This window comes from Oxyura jamaicensis, chromosome 1, assembly GCF_011077185.1.
Source record: "Oxyura jamaicensis isolate SHBP4307 breed ruddy duck chromosome 1, BPBGC_Ojam_1.0, whole genome shotgun sequence".
Classification (NCBI taxonomy): Eukaryota; Metazoa; Chordata; class Aves; order Anseriformes; family Anatidae; genus Oxyura; species Oxyura jamaicensis.
The window spans coordinates 105821541-105845659 of NC_048893.1; the positions used below are offsets into that span (position 1 = coordinate 105821541).

The 24119-nt window shown below is 39.9% G+C and overlaps 1 protein-coding gene across 4 annotated transcripts in view; it reads right to left on the reverse strand.

Moving 5' to 3' along the window:
• Positions 1-856: 856 nt before the first annotated feature.
• The window catches only part of APP (amyloid beta precursor protein), a 211232-nt gene continuing 187969 nt past the window's right edge, over positions 857-24119 (reverse strand). For 2 of the 4 annotated variants that reach the window (XM_035315531.1, XM_035315529.1), the window contains 4 exons: positions 23009-23062; positions 12200-12300; positions 9017-9163; positions 857-1832 (listed from right to left, as the gene is read on the reverse strand). In XM_035315531.1, coding sequence (XP_035171422.1) covers positions 1731-1832; positions 9017-9163; positions 12200-12300; positions 23009-23062 — 404 coding nt within the window. In that variant the 3' untranslated portion in view covers positions 857-1730. The remainder of the gene's footprint in view (positions 1833-9016; positions 9164-12199; positions 12301-23008; positions 23063-24119) is intronic. The other 2 variants (XM_035315530.1, XM_035315532.1) reach the window with 1 other exon arrangement.

Sequence of the window (24119 nt, forward strand, 5' to 3'; positions counted from 1 at the left end):
GCCTTACCCCTGAAGTGAAATCTTTTCCTATGATACTGGACCAGTGCACAGAAGACAATCTTATGTATTTCTTTCCAGGGGTACGTGTGACCTATATAACTATATAACAAGTTCTACAATAGCAGATAGGAGACTAACCCTAAATATTTGTGAAACAAAGGACATCTGCAAATTCTTTATCAAATTCTGGTACCAAAGGGTCTCCAAGTAACACCAACCATTCCCATGGCCCTGATCCCTTGCACTGAATTCCCTCGGTACAGTGGGGTGGGAGAGCAAAGGGAATAACACCCCTGTTTGGTAACGCACAACAGGCAGCTCTGCTGCCAGCACAGAGCAGCAAGTGCCCGTTCTTCCTGCATCCTAGCAGGCGGCTTAGGAAACACCGCCTGGGCTGTCGCTCGCTGAACGAACACCCCTCTGGGCCAGCAGGTGGATCAGCTGAACAAGTGAGGCTCTGTGGAAGGTCATGGGCAGGGATTAGGAACGAGTTAGTGCAACAGGGTTGGAAATTGTGTGTCTTAATGAGGTCTGCAGTGACTCGCCCACTCACCTGAGCTGTGCAGCCCCACTGATGCCACGCTTCTCACTGTGGGGACAAACGTCGCAGGTGTAGCTGGAGAAGAGGCTGCTGTGGCCTGCAGACAAAATCTGTTACTGAGTGGCTTCCATTAGATCTATCTTGCTGTCTATAGTCACTGCCATTTTCCTCCTGCTCTGATCCGACCGAGCACCACGAACCTCATAGGAAAATACCTTCCCATCCCTTTCCTGGGGTGAACACCCGATGTTCCGGGCTTAAGTATCTTTCAAAATCTTTGTATTCTGCCTTCCAAAGAAAACTCTTGCCCAAAAGTTTTTTTTTTTTTTTTTTTTCTTAATTTATTTATGTAACACAGTGTAGAAAGCTATCAATTCATAAGCAATGGTTCTGTACAATCATCCTGCAGAGGATCCCTGTTAATTTTCGACCAGCAGGCACTTTTCCCCCCCCCAGAAGTGCTCACAATTAACAGGGATTCTTTTTAATATTTTTTAAGATCCAAAAAAGATACATGGAAAAGAAAATAAGGTTTACCTTTCAATGCCTAAAGTGTGCACATAAAACAGGCACAAAGAAACAAATGTGTATTCCCATGATTTCTACGTCACTAATACAGCAGGAGCAACAATCTGTACAATAAAATGCAACTGCAGAGGAAAAGAATTTCAATAACTCATCTGGAATACTTTTTAAAAAATGTTGTTTTACTTTAAAATGCATAGTGAGAAAAAAACGCTCAGCAAAGAGAAGCAGCTAAACCCCACAGACACAGAAAGCATCCCCCATCAATTCTTAAAGCATATTTCAATTAGGACTTAATTTCTGTCACAAATCACAAGAATAATATACAACTGGCTAAGGAGCTACATGATAAATAATTGGGAAAGAGAATCTATCCATGCACTAGTTAAATACAGCTAAACTCTTTACAGTACACAAAAAACATTCATTAATAATGTAGTGTAAAGACTGAAATGTAAAGAGAAAGAGAGAGAAAATACATTACTGATTTTATTAATTCAAGTTCAGGCATCTACTTGTGTTACAGCACAGCTGTCAAAAGGCGATAATGAGTAAATAATAAAACAGAGTGTTTTTGTTTCCTTCCACGTTATTCTATAACTGAACACCAATGGGCAGTGAAGCAATCATTCTGCTGTCCAACTCATGAGGCTGCTGTGGTGTCCTAATTCTGCATCTGTTCAAAGAACTTGTAGGTGGGATTTTCATAGCCATTTTGCTGCATCTTGGAAAGGTGGCGCTCCTCTGGTGTCACTGCAGCATCCACCTGTCATGAGAAGGAGAAACCAGGCTCAGTTTTTTTATGATTTCACAGCACATCTCATGCTTCCTCAGTAGGCCATCAGGCATGCTTTGTAACCCCACATGCATTCAGGCAGAAAGCATCCTTTAAAATGCAATAGCTTTAAGAAGCCACTTGCAAGAGACGTCCCTTCTAGCTTGGACAGTCACGCTTCACTTTTTGGATAGAGTAATACCCAGGAAAAGATAAGGCAACAGGAACAAGTTTGCAACCTATCTTTTTGCTAGGACCTCAAAACTATCTGACCAAAGTCAGCAACACCACCTTTGGATTTTGTTGTCTGGTTCAGGAAACATGTTACGCTGCAAGTTAAAAAAGGAGATATGGTTTGCATCTCCCTGCAGGTCTCCCGTTATTATATTTTTTTCTCCTAGGATACATAAAGCATCTATACTACGAATGAACTGGATCTCTAAAGAAAAGAAAAAGCTGATGAAATAATAGAAGAAGCTGAAGTAGGTGGTCTGAGGATGCCTTCTGTCTATACAGTACTCTCAGATCAGTTGCAAGTGCTGTGGTCTCAAGACCATTAAAAATTAACTGGCAAAAATAAAATGAGGTTGCAAAGGAAAAGAGTAGCCAGAGTAGCCAGGCAGAAAGCGAGAAAATTGCCTAATGCACTCACTGAAACTGAACTTCTCTGGCTTCAAGGTCATATTTAGTTAAGTTTAGTGACAAAAAGCTAGCCATGTCTGTGCTGTTTAAGTATTTCTACTTAACAAAAGTTGACCTTTCTTGATTACTTGGAAGACGGGCATAAAGAAAGCTCAGTCAAGACTTCTCCGTTTAATACTTGCAGCTCCACAAATTATTTCCTTTCTTCACTGAATATTTCAGTAATATAAAACTCCATCAAATTAGAGCGGGTGACAACAGACTCTAAATATTAATCAGGTATTCTGCCTCTTCTGTATGAACTCAGTAGCTGTTGTGTATCCAAAACCTACCATATCCTGGCTATCTTGCTAACCATCTATTAAAACACAGCTAAGGAAGTCTGCTTGTAAGCTGTTTTACTTGCTCTCTTATCTCTAATGTTGACAGATCTTAAAACAGAAGATAAAAACTGAATTTTGCACTGTCAAGAATTTAACACTGAGAAGGTGCATAAGACTCCAGACTAAAGCACTGCGTATGAACCTTTTTCTGTGGATTTCTGTAAGTACCGACCTTTAGGAAAAACAGCCACTAAAGTTTAGCATAAAAATAACCTTTTGGATAATGGAAAACGTATTCTCTCAAGAAGTCTTACATAGTAGGTAAGCTTACTCTAGCCCTTTAATAATAATAAAAAAAAGTAAAGGAAAAGTAGTTTTATTTGATACTCATTTAAAATCTACTCTACAATACGGGAGATAACTGAATTTATTGAGGGCAGAGTATGGCCATCTGTAAGTTGTTACTCGATACTCTGGAGAAAGATAAAAGGTGTGTTCTTCCACGCCTGGGACAAATGCAAGCTGCTCAACTGATTTTTGTGGCCGTTCCTTTATTGTGGTATGTTACACTACCGCACCACCTCTCCTGCAGTAACACCCGAAAATGGCTCCTCTCAGAGCCATTTTCTGTCTTGATGGTCTTTTATTTATTACTTAAAAGAAGAAATGCTTCTGTGTGTGGCGAGTATATTTGACTGCTCACATCAACTGCTAACCCCGAATCCTATCCATTTTCCTATATGTGTCCCTTCTAAATCCCCCCCATGTTCCAATGCCCAAATTGCACCCCCAATCAGCACTGTATTTTCAATCAAATCTCTTTCTTGTGCAAAAATTACACATTTTCGTGAAATACTCAACTTTAAGGGTCACGTGCTGTTTTCACTTGCAAGCTGGTGCAAAACTCGCCATAGCTGGAAGTCCCAAGCTTTCCCCTTATTTTGGGCCAGTAGGAAACAGGATGACAGGTAGGGAAGGTCACTGGGCTGAACTGACACAGGGCTTGCTGTGTTTCCAATTCTGCAATATGACCTGGCCTTTTTGCTCTGAAAACACTGTTATTCAAAGGCATTTTTGTTTGTTTGTTTTTGGATTTGCATGAAGTAATAATTCCCTTATGCAACAAACTCAAAACACATTAATTTCTTCACCTCCTGCAGCACAGTCTCAGGCAGTGAGATACTGGTTAGAGAGATGGAGCTCTTGTTTTAAACTGTTCTTTCCAGATTTCTCGTGCTAGAAATTAGGGGTAAAAAAAAAATGTGTTCTTTTTTCCCTGCCTGTCTCCCTCACTAGAAGTGTCAGAAGAAACTTTTTGTTTTCTACGGACAGAGCAATGCAAGTTTCCCTTGGCCAGCCCATGCGAGCGCCGAGCGCTCAGCCCGGCTGTCAGCAACCATTGCAATCCATCAAGGATGGGAGAGCCCCTGGGGATTTCACAGCCCGTCTCCTCTTCAACCTCCACAGGCAAGTCCCCAGGACACTTGTGTACAAGCACTGGCTGAGCAGCACTTGCATTTTGGAGCCGTGCCTGTGCCTGCTGCTCACGTTCTCCCTCGCAGCCTCCCTTCCCCGGGGAGCCCAGAGAGGGCAGAGTGTGGGTGTGAGGCGGTGGCAGACCTGCTACAGCTCACAGCACTCGTCCCTGCGAGCATCTCCAGGTGCTTGGGTGCCTCCCGCTGTGTTACACGTCCTTTCTCCGCGGGTTACCAACTTTTTACGCTGTCCACACCCATGTGACAGTGAATCAGTTTCTGGCAATTTGCTGATGCTATCACCTTGCTGCAGACCGCTTGTTTTCAAGTGAACGTTTCATCCCTGTAACAGCAGCAGGGCCTAATATTCTTGTACAAACACATAAAAGGCCTAAGCTGTGCCCTGAGGACCATGCAAATTTAACAGTGTTAACAATTTCCACTGTGACAATGTCACCGCGTGCCATCTGCTGCCACTATTGTTGTCACTAATGCGGCTGTGAAGGAAACAGAAGAACAAAGCAGGGGAAATTGCAAGTGCTCCAGTAGCCTTTTTTAGCGCTTGCAGAAACTAAGAACACAAGGCAGACGCACGGGAAAAGCCACCCTTCCTTTCACTCTCGATTGGGCTGCCGTGGCATCAGGTCAGCTGTGGTTCTTGCGTGCAGTAACGCTGTGCCATGGGATTATCTGGTGCTTGTCCACATGGAGAAGTGACAGCCTCAGCGTTCACAGCTAACCCCACAAGGTTCTCCTCTAGCATAACATTAGTGTAATATGAAGCACCGGGGCTGAGAAAGCGGGGATACATCACTGTGTATCAATACATGCCTGAGAGCATTTTTCTTTGGGGAGGCTCATCCCAGTAGGACAGGATGCAAAGGAGGGGTATGCCAGAACCTGTGCTGCACTTCTTCCTGTTTAAGCTCCAAACAACACTGTACTGAACTCTGTAACCTGGTTTAGCTTAAGCCTCCCACTCATCACTTCTTATTCGGGACTAGAAGATATGATAAGCACACAGCGTAACCTGCTTGTGGGAAAGGAGCAGAAGAAGGATGGTAGAAATCAGACTGAATTTTTAACGTCCTTGCACAATATTATGTATCAAAAAGCTGCACTTTGATAAACTGGTTCACAGTGGAAGTCCAATAACCTCTGAAATATGGCATTTATAGATGAAAGGGATTTATTGAGGCTTCCAGTTGCAGTCTTATTAGCCTTTTTTTTTTTTTTTAATTTCCCCTTTAGCCTTTAAAATGACTGGATTGTAGCGTTTCCTCTCTTTCCTGCAGCTGACGGCCACAGGCTAATCCATCTCGCTGCCAACGTACGTGCACTATTGCTCATCCTGCATGTCTTCCCCTCCACTCGCTTATACCCATTCCGACTGTGCCAAACTGTTCCTCTCTTTTCCTACAACCTTTGTCCTAAGTATTGCTCTGTCAACCTACATGCCTTTAACTCGGCCATCTCCTTGTCAGTAAATCACACTAAAGCCCTTTACCATTTCAAGAAGCTTTTTGCACCCATTATGGAGGTGGCAGGGGTTGAGCACAGCATTTAAGAGGTGTGGGTACTTCCACGCTGCACAGAAGCAGCCTGGACACTTTTCTGCAGTGTGATCTCTCTTGAGGAAACAGCTTGGTCAGGTAGATAACCTCTTTTAAGACCGTCCATCTATCTCCTTCTGCTCCAGCCTATAAATCTTTCACACAGAAAATCCTGGTGTGGAGTTGGGAAGGTGGCAATACTGCAGCTAAATTCAGATGCTGCCCCTCTCTACACACACGGGACAGATGGAAATCCCAGACAGGATGTGCTGGCAGCTCTCAGAAATGCAATGAACACAACATTGTTGTTTAAATGCTGGTAAATGGACGCTGCCTAACACACACCTGCAGATTGGACTTTGAGAGATGGACTTTGGAGAGTACTACGATAATTTTAGTGGCTTCTGTGCTATTGCTGCGAGCCCTCCATCGCTGCCTCTCCCCACAAGCTGCTGCTGCTGCTGGAGGTGCTGCCTCCGTGACAGACAACAAATGAGCTTCAAAAATGAGATACCAAAAGAGGGTGAGCAGGGACAGTTGGCTGCAGTCTGGAGCACAGGAGGTGAGAACGTCTCCTTTTTCCACCTGCTATTATGAAGGAAGCAATCTCCTGCAGACAGCTGGGGTGGGGGCACCAGCAAAAGCCATCTTGAAAATGTCTGCTGGAGCTCATACGTGCACATATAGTAATTTTCAACCACTCAGTCATTTATTTACTTAACTGTGGCAGTCCATTTCCTGGGGAGGCTGAACCACTTTGTAACATTTATATTGTCAGACTTGGAGAAAATTATTATGACGCCTTTTCAAAATAGGACAAGCGTGTTCCTCCTTAGGACTTCAAAAAAGGCTAACAGGATTTTCAGTAATGACTCTTGTTAAAGAAATCATAGGGAAATGAGAACAAGTATTAGTCAGACTTGACTTTTTGGAAGATAAGAATATAAGTGGAACAGGACCTGTTTTGTAATTTTGCATTCATTATCACAGACTTAAATTCTCACAGTAACTTCTGACATGCAACAAACAGGTTGCTAGATTTGTTAAAACATACTCAGCCAACCTAGAACTCATGTACAGTTATTTTTACATCAAGTGTTTTTGCTCCTTTGTGCTTTTTGTGCATGGCACATTAAAGACAAATTAATCCTCTCTGAGATGGAACAGCTTAATTTCGAGGACATTTTAATATTAAACATCTATTTAAAATGGGTCTTTGGGTGCTTTTTATGTTTTCTGTTTTTCTCTAAGTGCATGCTAGAAGATTTTCTACAATAACCTAGGACAAAAACAGATGTTATGCCTTCCTTGCAGGCGAGACAGTGAAGCTATGCAGTCTGCCAAGACCACAGAGCAGGTCTGGCAGAATGAAGAATCAGTCCTACCGATGCGATTCACAGTGCAGTAAATCTACAAGGAAAGACCATCTATGGTGTGGTGGTACTATGCATCAACTAATATTCTTGGTAGATGCCCTAAGTGATGCTGCCATTTTGACATGAATTACTTGTTCACCTTGGGCATGTTATTTCTAGTCCAGCATTTCCAAGTTCACTGTCACTGAAGAAAGCTCGTAAGAATCTATGATTATTTTCACCATGTCACTCCATCAGATGAAACCTACCTGAAACTTTAAGGTCACACTGTAATAAGGGTATGTTCACATTCAATGTCCGATGCGGGGCTTTGGCCTAAGGAGCCTCCTGACCTATTCTTGTTGTCACTGATCTCAAAGCAGGGTGAGATGATGCCAGTGCACAGCACGGAGCTCCTTTCCACCACCTCTGGGTGGCAGCTTGGTGTGATTGAGCTCTGTACAGCTCTGTGTCGAGCCCCCAAGAAAGCTATTTTGGCAGGAAAGCACACCGACTTTGACCTCACACCTCAGCTGACGTACAACTGCTGACAGCAGCAGTCACCTTGGTGGTTTAAAATTAAAAACCGTTTGAATTTTCTACAAAATGGGCTGGAAGTTCTCAGATGGAAAGTTAAAGCTGAGATTCTTGCTTGCTATTTTCTGCCACGAGGTCTAAAATTCTGCATGGCTTGCTGTGTGCTCAAATCTCACCCCAAGCCATTGCTGCTCTTCTGACCATGTCTCTTTAGAAGGTTTCAAACCGTGTAGGCAACCACAGCATGGACACAGGAACATTCAAACACAGGCTTAAAACAAAAGCTTACTCAAATATTTTTAAGACCCTTAATTGCCCCGGACAATGGAATACATGCATTACGAAGCATGTATGTATCCAGGAAGACCAATGCAAAGTTCATTTGACTCAGGGTGAAACCAACGTAACTGTGGACTTGATTAAGATTTGGTTTCAATCAAAAATTTAAAATACCAGCTTTGGAAGATAAAAACATAAATGTCTTAGGTGCTGGCTAACGTTAAGTACTACCTGCAAACCAGAAACTCACATGGGAAAATAGGTGTCAATACACAAGGGGTAAAATGTTACATGAACTCCTCTTCCAGTTCTCATAATTTAAGTTTTTCTATGTATAGAGATCCTCTCCTAAAACCAAGCAGCAGGTGAGGTGTTTTAAATTGCTGTAAATTGATCACAAATGTACTTGGTAGATTGGGAAGAGACAAGGGTTTTCATCTTGAAAATCCTATAGAAGAGTATTATATTTTATTTGTGTTTCTCAGATTTATGGGTTTTACATTAACCATAAATCAAAAGCTGTTGGTGGCAAAGTTAAATCTTGTTTAGCGAACAAAAAGTAATAAAGTATCTGTATAGGGAAAATCCTTGTAGCATACAACACAATCCACAGAATACCTGCCTCAAACATTTATTTGCAAACTAAATGAAGAAAACTCTGTGTGAGAACTCCCACCAACAGTAAAAACAGATCTTTCCTCTTGTGCAGTATTTGCCTATTTGCTGCTGTAAAATTTCCTATAAAATGAACTTTTACATTAATTATGAAGTGATTGGTCTGGGATGGTTCCAGAATAAATTTTTGTGGTTTTGCATCCAACTTAGCACGGTTTATACTGTGTCTGAATTTACAAAATGAGGCAATTTAATTCCACTCAGCTAGATGCAACCTCTCAGACTCTGAACATAAGGCTAGCCAAAACAGTGGTTTCTTTGTTTGTAAATATGTTTATGGAGCGGTGTGTTGACTGCTGCACATGACACCATTTGTGCTTGGTAGTCTTTTCTTACCTCCACAACCCCGTGATGAATAGATGTGTACTGCTTCTTCTTCAGCATCACCAAAGTAATGACAATCACTGTTGCTATGACAACTCCTCCCACCATTAGTCCAATGATGGCACCTTTATTTGAACCCACGTCTTCAGCAAAGAACACCTACAAAGAAAAATAAAGGAAGATGGCTAATAAAAAACTGAGTATTTTGTTAACTCATCCAGCTGCCACAGCAATACAAAGCCTAGCGAAGTATCAGTAATTAAACAGTACTGTATATATCATTCTAATTAATCAAACCTGGATTGCTGTACCACAAAGTTCTCACAGATGGAGATGAGGAATTTCAGAAATTTGTTTTGCCTTTGGTGTAGCAGTGCTGTGGCTAAGGGGAAAACTCAGCCCCATGTCTCTGGTTTACGTGGGACTTAGAGACAAAAGAAGTGTGAGCGTAGTGGCTTTTTTTTTTTTTTTTTGGTAAGTGAATCAAGATAACTGCAAAATGACTGATATGCTTCTAAGAAGTAACCAGGGAGCACACAGTTGTCTTTATATTTCAAATGTGAATCATCAAAATGCTCCTAAATCTACATCTGTTCAGCTTGTTTGGACTACATCTGATGCATTTCAATACAGGAGTAGTGAAGACCTTTAGGATAACAGTGAAACGTGCACACAACCAGCATGGAGTAAATTCTCACACCAAAGAAATGAGAGTCCAACAAACGTGAGTATGCTGACCTAAGGGATGCACTGAGATTTTGCAGGGTAAAGGGAGAATGAGCTATACCTGCATGGTGACAGTACTCATGTGAAACTCGTGAGAAAAACAGAGAAGATGCACTTGAACCATAAGTACTGATAAGGCAAATCAGCAGACAGCAAGAAGCTTTACTATGCATTCAGTAAGACTGGCTTTTAGCGACAGGACCAGCTATGAAATGTGAACAATTGTTTTCACTGTCCCCGTTTGTATATACCGCTATATTTTACATTCATGCATGTTTTACAAGCCTTTTGTCTGCTTGTCAATATTAGGCTTTTATTATTATTATTATTATTATTAACCAAAATAGGCAAAAAGTATTAGAGAATAAATTACATTCACAGAATTGTAAGACTACCTCACTCTGAAAGGCTAAATACTTTGACAAGCATTTAACCAAAATGCAGAGGGAAGCAGGAAACCAGCTGAGAATTATAATGAGCTGTATAACATTTGCAGTCTTTAAGAAACACAGACTTCCTTGGAGAGGTATTAAAACATGCAGTATAAATATTTATATTGTTCCTAGTTGTAAGCAAAAAATACATTTAAGCAAAGAATTCACTGCAAAGTACACACAATAGACAGTGTTGGCATAAGCTCATGTGAAGTAATAATTTCTTTTCTCAGTTTTACCTGGAGAGGAATGAAAGTCTTACCACACTATTTCAGAGCCCTGTGAAATGCCCCAGCTAATATACATGTGCAACAGAGGAAGGCCTTAAGCATTTCGAGTCATGAAAATCAACTTAATGCACAGCTAAAATGTGAGCACCCACAAAGAAGAAAAGTGCAATTTCAGACCAATTCAATAGTTTCCATGTAGAATGCAATGCACAGCTGAATTCAAAGCACTATCCTAAGGAGACTGTTTCAGTAAATCTTTCCAGGGCACAGAAGAAAACACAAATGAAAGTATTTTCTGCTTACTGCTTTTGAATTAAAGCTAATGGAGAAGGGCATCAGCTAGGATATGGCACGCAGTAAACAAGCAATGCCCTGTAAGGCATCATTACAGCACTTTCTCAACAATACTGGACTCCTTGCTCAGTCTCAATTGAACAGATAACCGAGAGAGGACAGCTTGCTGATTTTTAAATAATGGTTGCAGCTATCAGTAAGAAGCACGGCATTAAATGCTTCAAAAAGCTTGAAAGGTCCCACTTAAAGGATGATGTGGATTGCCCGGGTGCATGGATTACAATGCACTCCCCATCAGCTACCACAGGAAGGGCAGTTGGCGGCTCCAAAGTGCCTGCATCAAACCACTTAAACATTAAAGGTTGCTGCAGGGAAGTGCGTGTGACACAGGATCGATAACTAACGAGCAAGTGGCTAAAAATGCATTTCTGCAAGTTCCTTCCCTTCCACAAACTTGCATGGGTTTACTCCACCAGGGTATTTAACTCATCTGAGCTAAGCACGTCAGAATTTCCCAAATTAGTGCTAATGCATTTTGGATTAGCTCATCAAACTGGGAATTCTCAGTTCTCAGCATCAAAGAGATGGCAGAATATCTTTTCACACAGTGATTGCCTAGTTCAAATGCAAATTTAAGTCCCATGTTAATTTTAATTTTCAGCACTACTTAGCTTTAAGAATATATTAAGAAAAAAAGCTTTCAAGTTTAATATCAGGATATAGAAAGTCACGGAACTGAAATCTCACCATGTAATATACCTTTACAAAAGAGAAAGCAGAAAAGGTTTACAGCTAATGCTGCTGTATGGGTTCTTCATTACTTATTAAGGAACTGATGCTTATTCTTACTTCCATTGCTTTTGGTTGTTATTTTTGTGTTCATAAGAAACACAGTTCAAAGGAGGAACAGTATTTTGCTCCTATTTGCCCTTAATCTGTTAATAATTGAATATACTTTGCAGAACAAAATACACAGATAGACAAAATTAAGGCCAGTATCCTCTTATCCCAAAGCACGGGATCTTGCCAGAGGTTACGCTCCATGGAGTTCAGCTCCTTCATGTACCACCTCCATCCGTTTTGACAGAAAAAGAATCTATTCCTGAAATGGTGTTACACTAGTTCTTGCTGCATACCATGCTGTGTTTCCATGAGTTTAAGTTCAACTTATTTAACATTTTCTTTTTCTGTATCTCTTCTCTTTAGTTACGTGACAGTGACAGACAGGTATTACCCAAATGACCAATCTGACCACATGGCAGTGCAAGGGTAGGAACTGCCAGAATTTCCCGTCACATGAGACTTAATGGCTTTCTATCTTCTCTACTGAAATTATTCCAGCTTTACTCCCATTTAAGAGAGAATCAGAAGAATCATCATCTGTTCACACAGAACCTACCCATCGGCAATTTCAGCATCCACATCACTCAGGGGAAACACGGCCATATTTGACCCACACGATCAGGATTTCTTCAAAACACGAATGCAGAAAGGACCATTTGTTCACTCACCAGCTTTTGATGATGCACTTCATATCCTGAGTCATGTCGGAACTCTGCATCCATCTTGACTTCAGATATCTCTTCTGTTTTAACATTGGTCAACCCAGAACCTGCATTGCACCACAAGGACAATTGGTTAAAGTCATCGATTCAGTTACCCTCTGCTTACCTCCACCACTACGAGGGCACACAGCAATGGTATCATTCACACGGAGGAGGTGTGATGCAGCGTGAAAGGGAACTGGGAGGAACGTGAGGTACCTCTGATGCTTCAGTCACTGAGGTGACACAGAACAAGCTGGTAAAATTTCTCCCCTGTTAACGTTCCTTAATTCATTGCAGCTATGTTGGCACAAGCATGAAAGGCTTTCAGTACGAAACACAGCAAGAATTAAGCTGCTGGGGACCAACAGTGATCTCCTGAACTGGCTCATAGGATGCAGGCGGATCTGCTCTGACAGCCTCTTTAGCAGTGTCAAGAAAATTTAGTGTTCAGGCCAAAACTGTTCTCCCTAAGCTCAGGCTGCTGTGAGGAAAAAAACACATACCCATGGTGTGAGGCGGGGAACCCCAGATATTCTATTTTCTTGTTTCTTGCAAGCCTGTATTGTATGCACAAACATGCCAAAATAACCTCCTATAATGTCGGTGCAGTTTACAGAGTTCTTATTTGTTTTTATATTTCAGACTGCTCAGAACTGACTTCTGCCTGAGACATGGTAGCTCCATCTCTTGATGAGAAGGATACAGTAAACCAAGTAACCACAGCTTGCAGTGATTTTAATTATAGTTTGCAGTCCTGTTCCGTCCTTAAGGGTGCAAAGGGGAGATGCTGCACTTGCCTAACTGGAAAAGAAGGGCAGGATTTCCTCCTGGAAAACAGCCTTAAGAGAATGAGCCAGACATACAACAGCTGAGCAGTGCATCCTCTATGTGTATCTATGAATGTTTTGTCCTGGAAAGCTGGCTCGGGCTTGTAGAGAACATATGGATATTCACATAACTGGTTATTTTCCTTCTCAGTGAAACTGATTGACATTTATGTTTCTTGGAGGTACAAACACTGCAGAAGCATGGTGTTTATAAGAAGTTATTTCCTCACCCTGTCTAATATGATAAGGACAAACTGTTTCATATTCCTTGTCTATATTTATTTTAGAATTTTATTGACCCGACTGATTCTTAATATTTGGGCTGACCTTAAGCTCTGATGCAGAGGGAAAATCTCTTCTAAAATTCTCAATACTACTGATAGCTCTTGTGCTCCACCACCTCTCTGGACTCTCAATAAAATCTTGAAGACTTCCATGTGCCACAATCTGAAGCAGCACTGAATGAAAGCATTATTCCCCTTTTATTGCCTTTGAATGAGCATTTTTTTCCATTAAATACTGATTTAGTTTTATACTATGAGATGGTGAGAACAGACCTTCCCAAGAACTTCTCCAGACTGTACTGTACTGACAATCTCATTCTCCCTTCCTTTTTTTTTTTTTTTTTTTTTTTTTTTTTTTTTTTAAGAAAAAAAGAATAATCTTCATGTGGTAAAGAATTTATGGTTATTTTCTTGAAGAGTCCAACTGCCCCATAAATTCTACCTTAGTAAGTGTCTTCTTTTTAAGGAATGTTTTATTCCTTAGAAGACCTTTCTTTCTTCTTTTATTAACTGACAAGTGTATTATGACATATATATACGAGACCATTTCTAAATGCTAGAACAGTTGAGTACTTAAGGAACTGCAGTTTGAAAACAAACCATGATGTTCTGTCAATGAAACGCAGGAGGAAACGAAAATGAAGGAAATAAAACCCACATGGTGCCTGAAAAGAGGTTTAATTCTCTATATTTGAAGCAGCTATGGTTGGTTTTCCAAACTAAGAATACAATTCCCTCTCCTTTGAGCATCATCTCAAAATAGCCCTACACCTGCATCAACAGGAAGTGAAGAAAATGAGAATATGTATCTGGCCGCACCGAGGCTCACCTCTTCAAACCTTCTGTCTTTTTGTTATCAGAATTAAAAGGGGGAAAACAAGAGTGGAACAGCAGTGTTTCGCATAGTTTAAGTATCTGGGGGGAAAGGGCTTTCCTGGGACTTGGTTCGCTGCCCGTGGCTGAAGCAGCTGAAGAGGAGGCCGGCTCCCCAGCGCTCGCTGCTCTGCACGGCCCCACCGGCTGCCCCTCAGACATGCTGGCCAAACCACCTCGAGGAAACTCCCCCAGGGAAAGACCTCGGGAGCTGCACAACTTGCTTGCTACAGCTGAAATTCATTTAAGATATGAATATTGATTAGAGCATATACATACATATATGAAATATATTGGTGAAGAATCAACTTGTGTTTTGTAGAGAGAAGTCCTGCTCCCGAATCTCTTGGAGGTCACTAACAAGCTAGCAAGGACATGGGAAAGATGAGCTGGCTTTCAGGGAATCTTGCTTTCCAAAAAGAGGTTGAGAAGATCCCTCATCAAAATGGTGGCAGAAGCTAAGATGGCAAGGATTAAGAGGGAAAGTCCCACATGACTTCCTACAGCTGATTAAGAGACAAAACAGAGTGTAAACACACGGCCGTTTTTCACAATGGAGGAAGGTTACCAGCAGGGTCCCACAAGGATCTGTGCTGTGCTATTTGTAAACGTGATCCGGATAAGGGAGTGAACGGTGCAGGGACAAAGTTTATTGACAAAAATTAAAAATAAAACAGTCAAAGTAAAACCAGCTGCAAAGAACTGCAGAAGGATAGATATACAAATTCTGAGTGTGCAATAAAAGGGAAAGGATATTTAATGTTGGTACAATGCAAAGAGGTGCACGCAGGGATAAACAGCCCTAACTATACATACACAACAACGGGCTCTACATTGGCTCTGGTCCACCCAGGACAGAGACCTTGGAGTCACTGCGGATAGTTCTCTGCGGGCACTTGGCTTATTGGCAGTCAGAAAGGTGAAGAGAAAGATAGGAATAATTATGAAGGAACAGAGAAAACAGAAAACGTCATTACACCACCATATAAATGATGCAACCTCATTTTAAATACAGCTACCGTTTCTGGTCACCCCACCACAAACAAAGACAGAACGAGAAAAGATACAAAGCAGGGGGACAATCACTGGTATGAATCGTTTCTGTACAGTGAAGGACCAGACAAATCACGAGTCCCCAGACTGGAAAAAGATAAATGAGGGGGAACTATACAGACGTCTATGCAACTGTGAACAACAAGGAGAAAATATATAGGAAATGACTATTCATTATTTCTCCAAAGTACAGAACACCGTCATGGTTATGACACAGCAGATTAAAAACTAACAAAAGAAAAGTATGTATATATAAACTGGTGCAACGCAAAATTGGACTGTGGAACTCACTGGCACAAATAATAAGAACATTCAAAATACAAATGAACAAATGCGAAGAAGAAAGGTTCATCTAGGGATACTAAACTCAATGGTAAAATACAATTTCCAGTCCTGGACGTCTATCAAATGCTGGCTGCCAAAAACTCAGTGGATGTGCTAGGAGTAATATGGCAGAGGTGAAATCTCTAAGCATCCTGTACGCACCACCGCTGGAGGCAGGATGATGGGCTTGGGTACCTCTGCTCTTGGGCTCTAACCACTTTTATTGGAAGTGAGCTATGGTAGCTTAGACAGTAGGTTTTTGTTAGCCAAATACCACAGGCAGGAATTAGAGCAGCATTTGGGGGCAGAACAGGTCAGTAGCCTTCACAGCAATGAGCTACAGCATGACAGCAGATGCTAAGTTCACCAGTAGGCTCATCTGCTGGAAAAACACGAGATTAAACCCTCAGGCTTCCCTGAAGCCACATTTCTTGGATGCTTCCCTTCTCTTCTTCCATTCCCATTAAAGAGTAACATAGGACCTGTACTTCCAGGCTACTACTGTATTTCCAGGATGCAGCAGACTAAATTATCTGTGGAGATCAGGCAGAAAATTTTTGCTTTCGGCCAATATAGTCAAGGTCTGGTGGGCTACTTAACCTTATACACCAAACCAAAAAAGTGCCATGGCATCTGAACACAAAATAGGACTTCCTATTACACAGTTAAATATTGTTTCACTTTTAAAACTTGCCTTCGGCAGCTAGCACTTTTTTTGGTCACAAAGAGAAAAAACTTTTATTGTACTAACAAACCTAATAGAATTTTTTTTCTTCCTCCTATCTCCCTTAGAAGGAAAGAAAAAGACTTTAAGGAGTACAGTGAGGGTAAACTGGTGCTCTTCCAAAAATAACTGATTATATAGTAGGAAAACAATGACTCTGCACTAGGATCAATTAAATAATTGGTACAAGACAATTAAACATGGAGTTAAAAAATGTCTTTCTACCATGCTACATTGCAGAATTTAGACCTTCTTTTTGTTTCCAGTTCATACACTTTCCTGTCCTGGTAAATACATATTTAGACACGTATGCTAAAATCAAAGATTTAGTGTTCAAAGGTAGTAACTGAAGAAGGAAAAAAAATCTGTGTCTTTCTAAAAGTTTTATCAGAGGTGTATGAATCAGGTAGGATGCAAACAGCTAAGACCGCTGTACTCTTGCAAGGAAGACAAGAATACAAATAGAAGTTAACTACAAAACAAGATCCTTAATCCTTACTCAAAATGATGTTTTTTTCCATTACCAAGTCTAAAATACACAATTCAAAGACAAAAGCCAAAATAAGAGAAGAAAAATGAGAGCAATAGCCTCACTGCAAACTCAAAAATAATGATAATTATTAGTGCTTTTTCTTCTAAATTACATACTATCTTTAGGGAGTTGCATTCCTAATTACTCTAATTTTAAAATGCTACAATTCAGCTGGTAAATATTTTAACTTGCATCTTCTTAGCAAAACTGACATAACTACTTAGCCATCAAAACCACAGTATTAAAAACATCCAGTAAAATCCAACATAATGAGCTAGTTAAGGTTATACTTTCATAAAATAAAACAAATTTCTAACAATAAATGTGTGCTGACTTACTGTATATGTAACAGAAAATGAGAATCCACTTTTTTTCTTGTTTTGCTCTTGAATAATTAGGTTTCTTGAATGATGGCCTTTTAATTATATTTTTGTTAATTAGCATGTTAACTGGTTCTGTATATACACATATTTATACATAAACACACATACAAACACACACACCTGTATTCCAAACATCACAGAGCAGCGTATACACACTTAATTGTTCCTTGCACTTAAAGGGAAAAAAAGCAAACAAAAAAACCCAACTCCAAACGGGGAGTTTATAACTATTCAGATGAAATACAAACAAAGCAGCTGCTTTGGGGAACATTTTACTCTTACACAGATAAGGTTTTGTGTTTGTTTAAATATATATTTAGTCTTTACAAAAGACAAGAATAAACACGATACGATGAATTCTACCACGGAAGTACTTTGGAAGTACATATTATCTGCTACGCTGTCTGTGACTGGTTCACCTACTGGTTAAGTCGCAGCCTAGCAAGACTTTGTGAGTGTTTTGCAAGGATCTGAAACAATCTTAGTTTTGCCTGTGTTCTTCCAGTTACTTTTAGAGATAAAAATCAAACCTCCAAATGAAGCAGAGCTGAAACTGCCAGAATTGGATGGTCTCTACATAGAGGGAAAAAAAGTAGCACATTGAAAATGGTTTGAGCAATAGAAAGGAGGACAGAATTCAGGAAAACATTTAACTCCGTGTCCATGAACTGTATTTTGAGTAGTTTTAAGAAAAAAAACAAGATTTGTGGAACCAGAGTCTGTTATAAGTGTAGTAAGCAGCTTTCCCTGGGTAAAGCTGCATCAAACAAACAAAAAAACAACAAAAAACAAACAAACAAAAATTGATGGAAAAGAATAAAGCATTTGAGCAATTATCTGGGTAGACAACTTCAAGCTCTTACTAGAAGTACAACTATTACTTCCCTAAGACTCTTACCGCTTTGTGAAGGTCATTTCAGCTGTTTCATTTTCCTCATGCATAAAATGAAGATTATGTACTGACTTTTGTAAAGACAACTCAAGTATCAGTGAGGAATTTTAAGATACAAAACTTCCTTGTCTCTTCTTGGAAGTTAGTAAAATGGTGGTTTGCTTTTACTTCATGGATGACTACAGGACCCAAACTGGAGAAAGCAGTAAATAAGTGTAAACATTTTTTTTTTGCTTGTTTGTTTAGAAGAAGCTTTTCAACCTTATTTTAAAGATAATACTTTAAATTCTTAAATTCCTTTGAATTTATTTATTTTTTTTTTGAAAGAAAAATTCTTGTTAGAACTTACTTTGAAAATAAGTATTTTCTGGAAGACCAAAGATAATTTACAGGTGTGTAAAAATCAATAATCAAAACAAGTAAAATTTGGTGATCTTTTTCTGGCATATCAATACATATACTGAGCAGATGCATATAGAATTGCATTCACAGTTAACTATATAATGGAAAAAAATCTACGAAAGATTTTTAGTTGATAGCTGCAGACAGTTAAAGACAACAGTATTGAACTAACATCACCAAGACCAGAAAAAGACCTGGCAATTTCTGTCAGGAAAATCATAAATAATTCTCTAAGCTGCTCTATGCCCCTCACCTCATACAGAGTGCAGCATATGTGCTAATGATTCTGCGGAACAGTCATTAGGCTTACAGAGCCTCTGCAACCATATATAAAAAAATCCCTCAGCCTCCTATAATATGTAATAGAATTAAGAGATATCATGATTTATTGGCAGAAGGGCCAGAGACACAGAAGCAGCTTTATGTGCAAGCTCTCCTCAAAATTATTGAATGTTTACAAAACAATCTACTGAAAAAGGGTTGGGAGAACATAAAAAACAAACCACCAAGCCACACTACGTGGAAGAAAATAACACAATTAACTTCATAATCTCCTTGCAATGTGAACTGTGGGCATCCTGTTAGTGATATAATTTTAGCTGTTAGCAGTGTAATTACAGTTGCAACTGTGCAACAGATGTGAATACGATTTACCCTGTACAGAGCAACATTTTTTCTTCTGTTATCCTCAAACTTCAGAAAACCTGCTGATATTAGGAAACATCCATTCTGATGGCAAATTTTCTAATCTTTACTTAATTTCCATAAATCAGACTGCAGGGTTAACACAAGTAAGAGGGAACTTGTTTATGAGTGTCTGGACTGTTTTTTATATACCTTTATGTCTCTTTCTAGGAATAAACAGAACAAAGTTACTAATAATTACCAAAAATTCAGATGCAAAAAATTAAATATTTATCATGAAAAAGTGACCTCTGAGGAATGGGCAAGGAGATGCTATTGAAAAAGCTCTTCCAGCTAGGCTATCAACTAAAGTGGTATTCCTCATATCTGCAGCTCTTCCTATGGAAGTTTTCAGGCTGGGCTGAGTCCTTTTAGTTGTCTCCCTATATGAAGCAATTTATAAATAGAAGGATCAAGACATAAATGCCTTAACATCTCAGGCTGTATAAAAAAATACAGCTCACTGATGACTGCTTAGTACATCTAGGTATTTTCCTTCCCTTTGACCTTCTTATTACCTCTGTTTACTTCCTTTCGAGGAAAGAGATGAGAGGAGAGAGATTTAGGCATAGTTCTTATTTCTGTTCCCCCATTTGTGGATTAAAAAGGGAAGCAAAATGTGGAGCATCAGGCTCCTTTTCATATACCAGTGTGAATCATGCTGATGTTATATTTATACTAGGAAATAGGGGTTCCCCACAAATTATTCTCCCCCTGGGACTGATATAAGTCAGACTCAAATTCAAGCTACAGCTGCTGCTCGTCAAAGTGGAGTGCAGCAGAGGTACAGATTTGGACAAGGTCCTACTCATAAGCTTTCCTGCTTTATGGATTGGCCAACTCTTCACATTTCATGCCTTTTTTTCAAAGTTTTTGTTTGTTTTGAAAGAGAGAGAATGATGTACTGAAGTACCAAGACCGTAGTTACCCAGAGATCACAAAAAAGTGCCTGCTTTTCCCTTCTGTACTGTGACCAAACGACCTCTCTTTTAGGAAGGAGACGAGTATCATCCACATGATCTAGATTTGTTGTTAAGAAAAATGTAGTGATCACTGCAAGAATGTCATGTGGATGAAAACTAGTAACAAGATAATGGAAAAAGGAAAAAAGGGCATGTGCCTGTGTGCTTGTGTTGGTCCTTCAAGAGCCAATTTTGTTCAGTGACTTTGAACACCTAAAAACATTCAATTGCTCTTAAGACCAGGCTTGGACTATCGCAGGTTGACATGACAAGGTATTTTAACCTTGAAGAAGCTGGTAACCACCCAGTTCACTTCAGCAAGATAAGCAGAAATACAAACTGAAATGTCAAGACTATGGCAGTGGCAAAGCTTTCGGGAAATCAACAGGAATGCAGCCAATTAAAACAAAACAAAAAGTTACAAGCAGCTGTGTGTGTTAATCTGCCTCCGGGCCCCCTGCTAATACTTTTCATTCTGTAATAATATCCTCATTTTCCAGATTATTTTTTCCTAAAGAATAACAACCGACTACTCTAAAAGGATAGTGACTGCAGAAAAAAAGTATCACTTTTCCTCTTTTAAACTCTAACATAGATGTTTTGTTTATAATTAGCATGTAAAACAATTTTAAAGTACAGTAATTTTAAAACCGTCAGAAGTCCTCTGTGTCTCACACTGTTTAATTAACCGTCCGTCTGCTTTCCACAATTCCTAGTTTATGACTGCTACTCCGACCAGTACCAGTTTTTTGTCAAATTGAAATACTTAGGCAGATAAATTACTTTCAAAAGATGATGGGAAATCAGGTGGGCATGTACTGACAGAATTTCTGTCAGTAAGAGCTAATTTGCAGAAATCTGGGCACGGTGACTAAAGATGTAAGGATGAAGGTCTACCAGAAATGGTGAAGGAAGTATATTTTGTTTCCTGCTACAGTATATTTAACATTACGATAAAGGGGTAAAATCTTTATTTTATATACACATCTTAGAAATTTGATGCTGTGAAATTTGGAAGGCAGGCACAACAGAGAGATTTCAGCCTCTCTAGTCAGGTGACTGTCTGCAAGCAGGAATGCAGTGTGCATCCCTGCCTGTCCCAAGGGATTCAATCTCTACGCCAAAAGTACAACACGAGAGCCCTGGCACCACTTAAACTGTGCTAAAACACAGTGAGTGCCACAAAGGCCCCTTGATGGCATTACTTTTATTCCATGTGCTTTTCATAGTGTAGTATTTCCTGTATCTGCTGGGAATTTCAAGTCATAATGATCACGTTGAAATATTTCTACCTTTCCTTAATAGTCTATCACACACATTGACAAAGACTACTCACAACCTATGCCAGTTTCTTCTCGCGCTATTTATATCACCCCAACCAACAAAGTGCTCTGACACAATGGCCTGAAAAAACACATTTCGTTCTGAAACTAGGGTACGGTAGTATGAGAAAATCCTTTTCCCTGGAGAAGTGACACCAATGATTTCTTTGTCGCTTCTGTGTACGTGTGTATGGCAATGGAAGGCAGGACGGAATAACCTTTGGTAATAAATATGGGCCTCCTAACAGGAGATTTTACACAAAGGCTGAAAGTAAACAGGTTAGCAATCACAAACTTTAATACCACAAGAACTCTGCCAGTTTCCAGGCTTTCTTTGTGGAATGAAGGCTCTAAACACCAGTATCAGACTCCTAAAACAGTGCGAGGAACACACCACCTGGACAGCCTCAACGCACACCCCAATTGCTGTAAGATACGGTCTTACTTCACTCCCCACTGTAGCATTTGCTGTAGTCAGTCAATACCAGTGAGTTTAGGGAGAGATTTAAACACACTAGGAAGGTGTTGCCCGTAATGCTTTCCAATAGAAGTTTAGAGGCAAAGATGAAGGGAAAAAGAAGATAGATTGGTCAGTTTGATCTGATCTGAAGAAGAAAAAAATACTAAAATGATGTGACACTGAAATAACTCTGACCCTAAAATAATCTGATCTACTCTCACTGTGTGTTGAAAAGTAATCTGAAATCAAAGTTTGTTTGCAATCACTGGAATCATCCATTTCTAGATATTCCTAAACAGAAGTGAGGGAAAAACAACCTAGGAAGCAAAAAAAAAAAAAAAAAAAAAAAAAAAAAGTATGAAAAGCAACCTTTTCCTTTTGAAATCTGAATTATCTCACAACTCTAAGGAATTGCAACCTGAGTCGAGGTATCCACCTCTGAATTCGCCAGGAAGATGTTGGTACCCCCAGAGGGCAAACACTCACCTCTTTCTATCCTACAATGGCATGGATAACTGCCTAGAAGTGTCTTCACTGAATCCGGAGGGAGAATATACGTATCAATTTTTAGACACCTGGAATTATTTAAGATAAGTATCACTGCAAAAAGATCTTGATGTACCCTGCCCTTCTAAAATGGTATAGATGAATTCTTTATTAGCCACGATTTACACAGAATAGGATACTTGCATTGAGAATATGGTACTCCTATTATATGTTCTGGAATTAAGTGCTCTCTGCACTCTGGGGTACTGTGGCTACTGCATCCTGCATCCACTGAAGTTTTCTTGCTGCCAGGGATGACGACGTGAGTGCCAGTTCTGAGTCCCACTCCCTTTGCACACACATGTACTGAACACCTGTGATAAAGACACCACTCACGTGGCCCATGTGTGTCAACTCATTCCTCGAATACCAGCTCCCAGTTCAGGACATAGCATTGCATTTTAAGAGATGGCTACACCAAAGAAAATGTCATCATTTAAGCTCAAGCAGACCACACACATGCTGGGAAAACACAGGTTAGGTAAAAGCCATGCAAGTTCTATACCTGGTCGTGTGGTGAGTCCTCTGTCTGCAGCGGGGCGGGCATCAACTGGCTCAACTGGGCAGGTGCAGAAAGAAAAAAAAGCAAACAATAGATAAGCAAAATCCCCCAAAGAGATAAAATCAACTGTTCTTCTATTGGGATAGTGCAGGAGAGACATGGTATAAACTGAGTTACAAACGCAGCAGCTAGAAAAGATCTGCCTTCAGTTAACCCTGGAAATAAAAGGAAGGGATGGACACAACTTCAAAAGGGAAGTTACATGGCTATGTGTCAATTTTACTTCATATTCTGATTTCTGCTTAAATTGAGAAACTATTGAGATCAAAGACTTTCTGTCTGAAGAGTGAAACTATATTCATTATGTGCAAACACTTTCCAATCATCTGATTAGAAGTGGCAGCAAGAACTGACATGATGAGCTCTTGCAGGTATGTCTCGATCAATGTTGACTTACAAACCTACTGAATCCTGACTCCTTTTTCTTTTCAACAGGGATTTTTTACAGCACTAGCTGTAAGGTTTGAAAAAAAGGCACATTTTAAAATTACAATCAATACTTCATTCCAGTATGCTCTCATTTGTAGACAGCAAATTTGTCTTCCAATTTTTGAAAGGGATACAGAGGAGAAACAACCATTTCTAGCCCAACTGTGTGTCATACACAGCATTAAAACTCTTGTATTACCATACACAGACTTCACCAGCTGAAATATCCGGCTGATGGAGCTCACTGGCATTAGCAGAAAAAAAAGATGTGCAAAACTTAAAGTCACCTATTGCCTCAGTTAAGTCCCCTTCCTTCTTCTGTACCTTCTCTCCTCCTTTGCTCCAATACTTTTGCCTTTCTTATTTACCCTGTGCTGGAAGCACCAGTGTTTAAAATAAATTCATTTTAGAAATAAACTATTATGTTGTAGCTTAGAATTCAGAATTTTTTAAATAAGGTATTCGTCTGAATTTCTGGATTCAAGTATGAACCTTCAAATCACCAATAAGTGAGCCACAATAACATAGGAAACTTGGAAAAACCACAGTTTTCCATCAGGAAGAACTGATCATGGTGTTCTGCATTAGAAAACCATGCTAGCCTGATGACACTGCTGACTGAAGC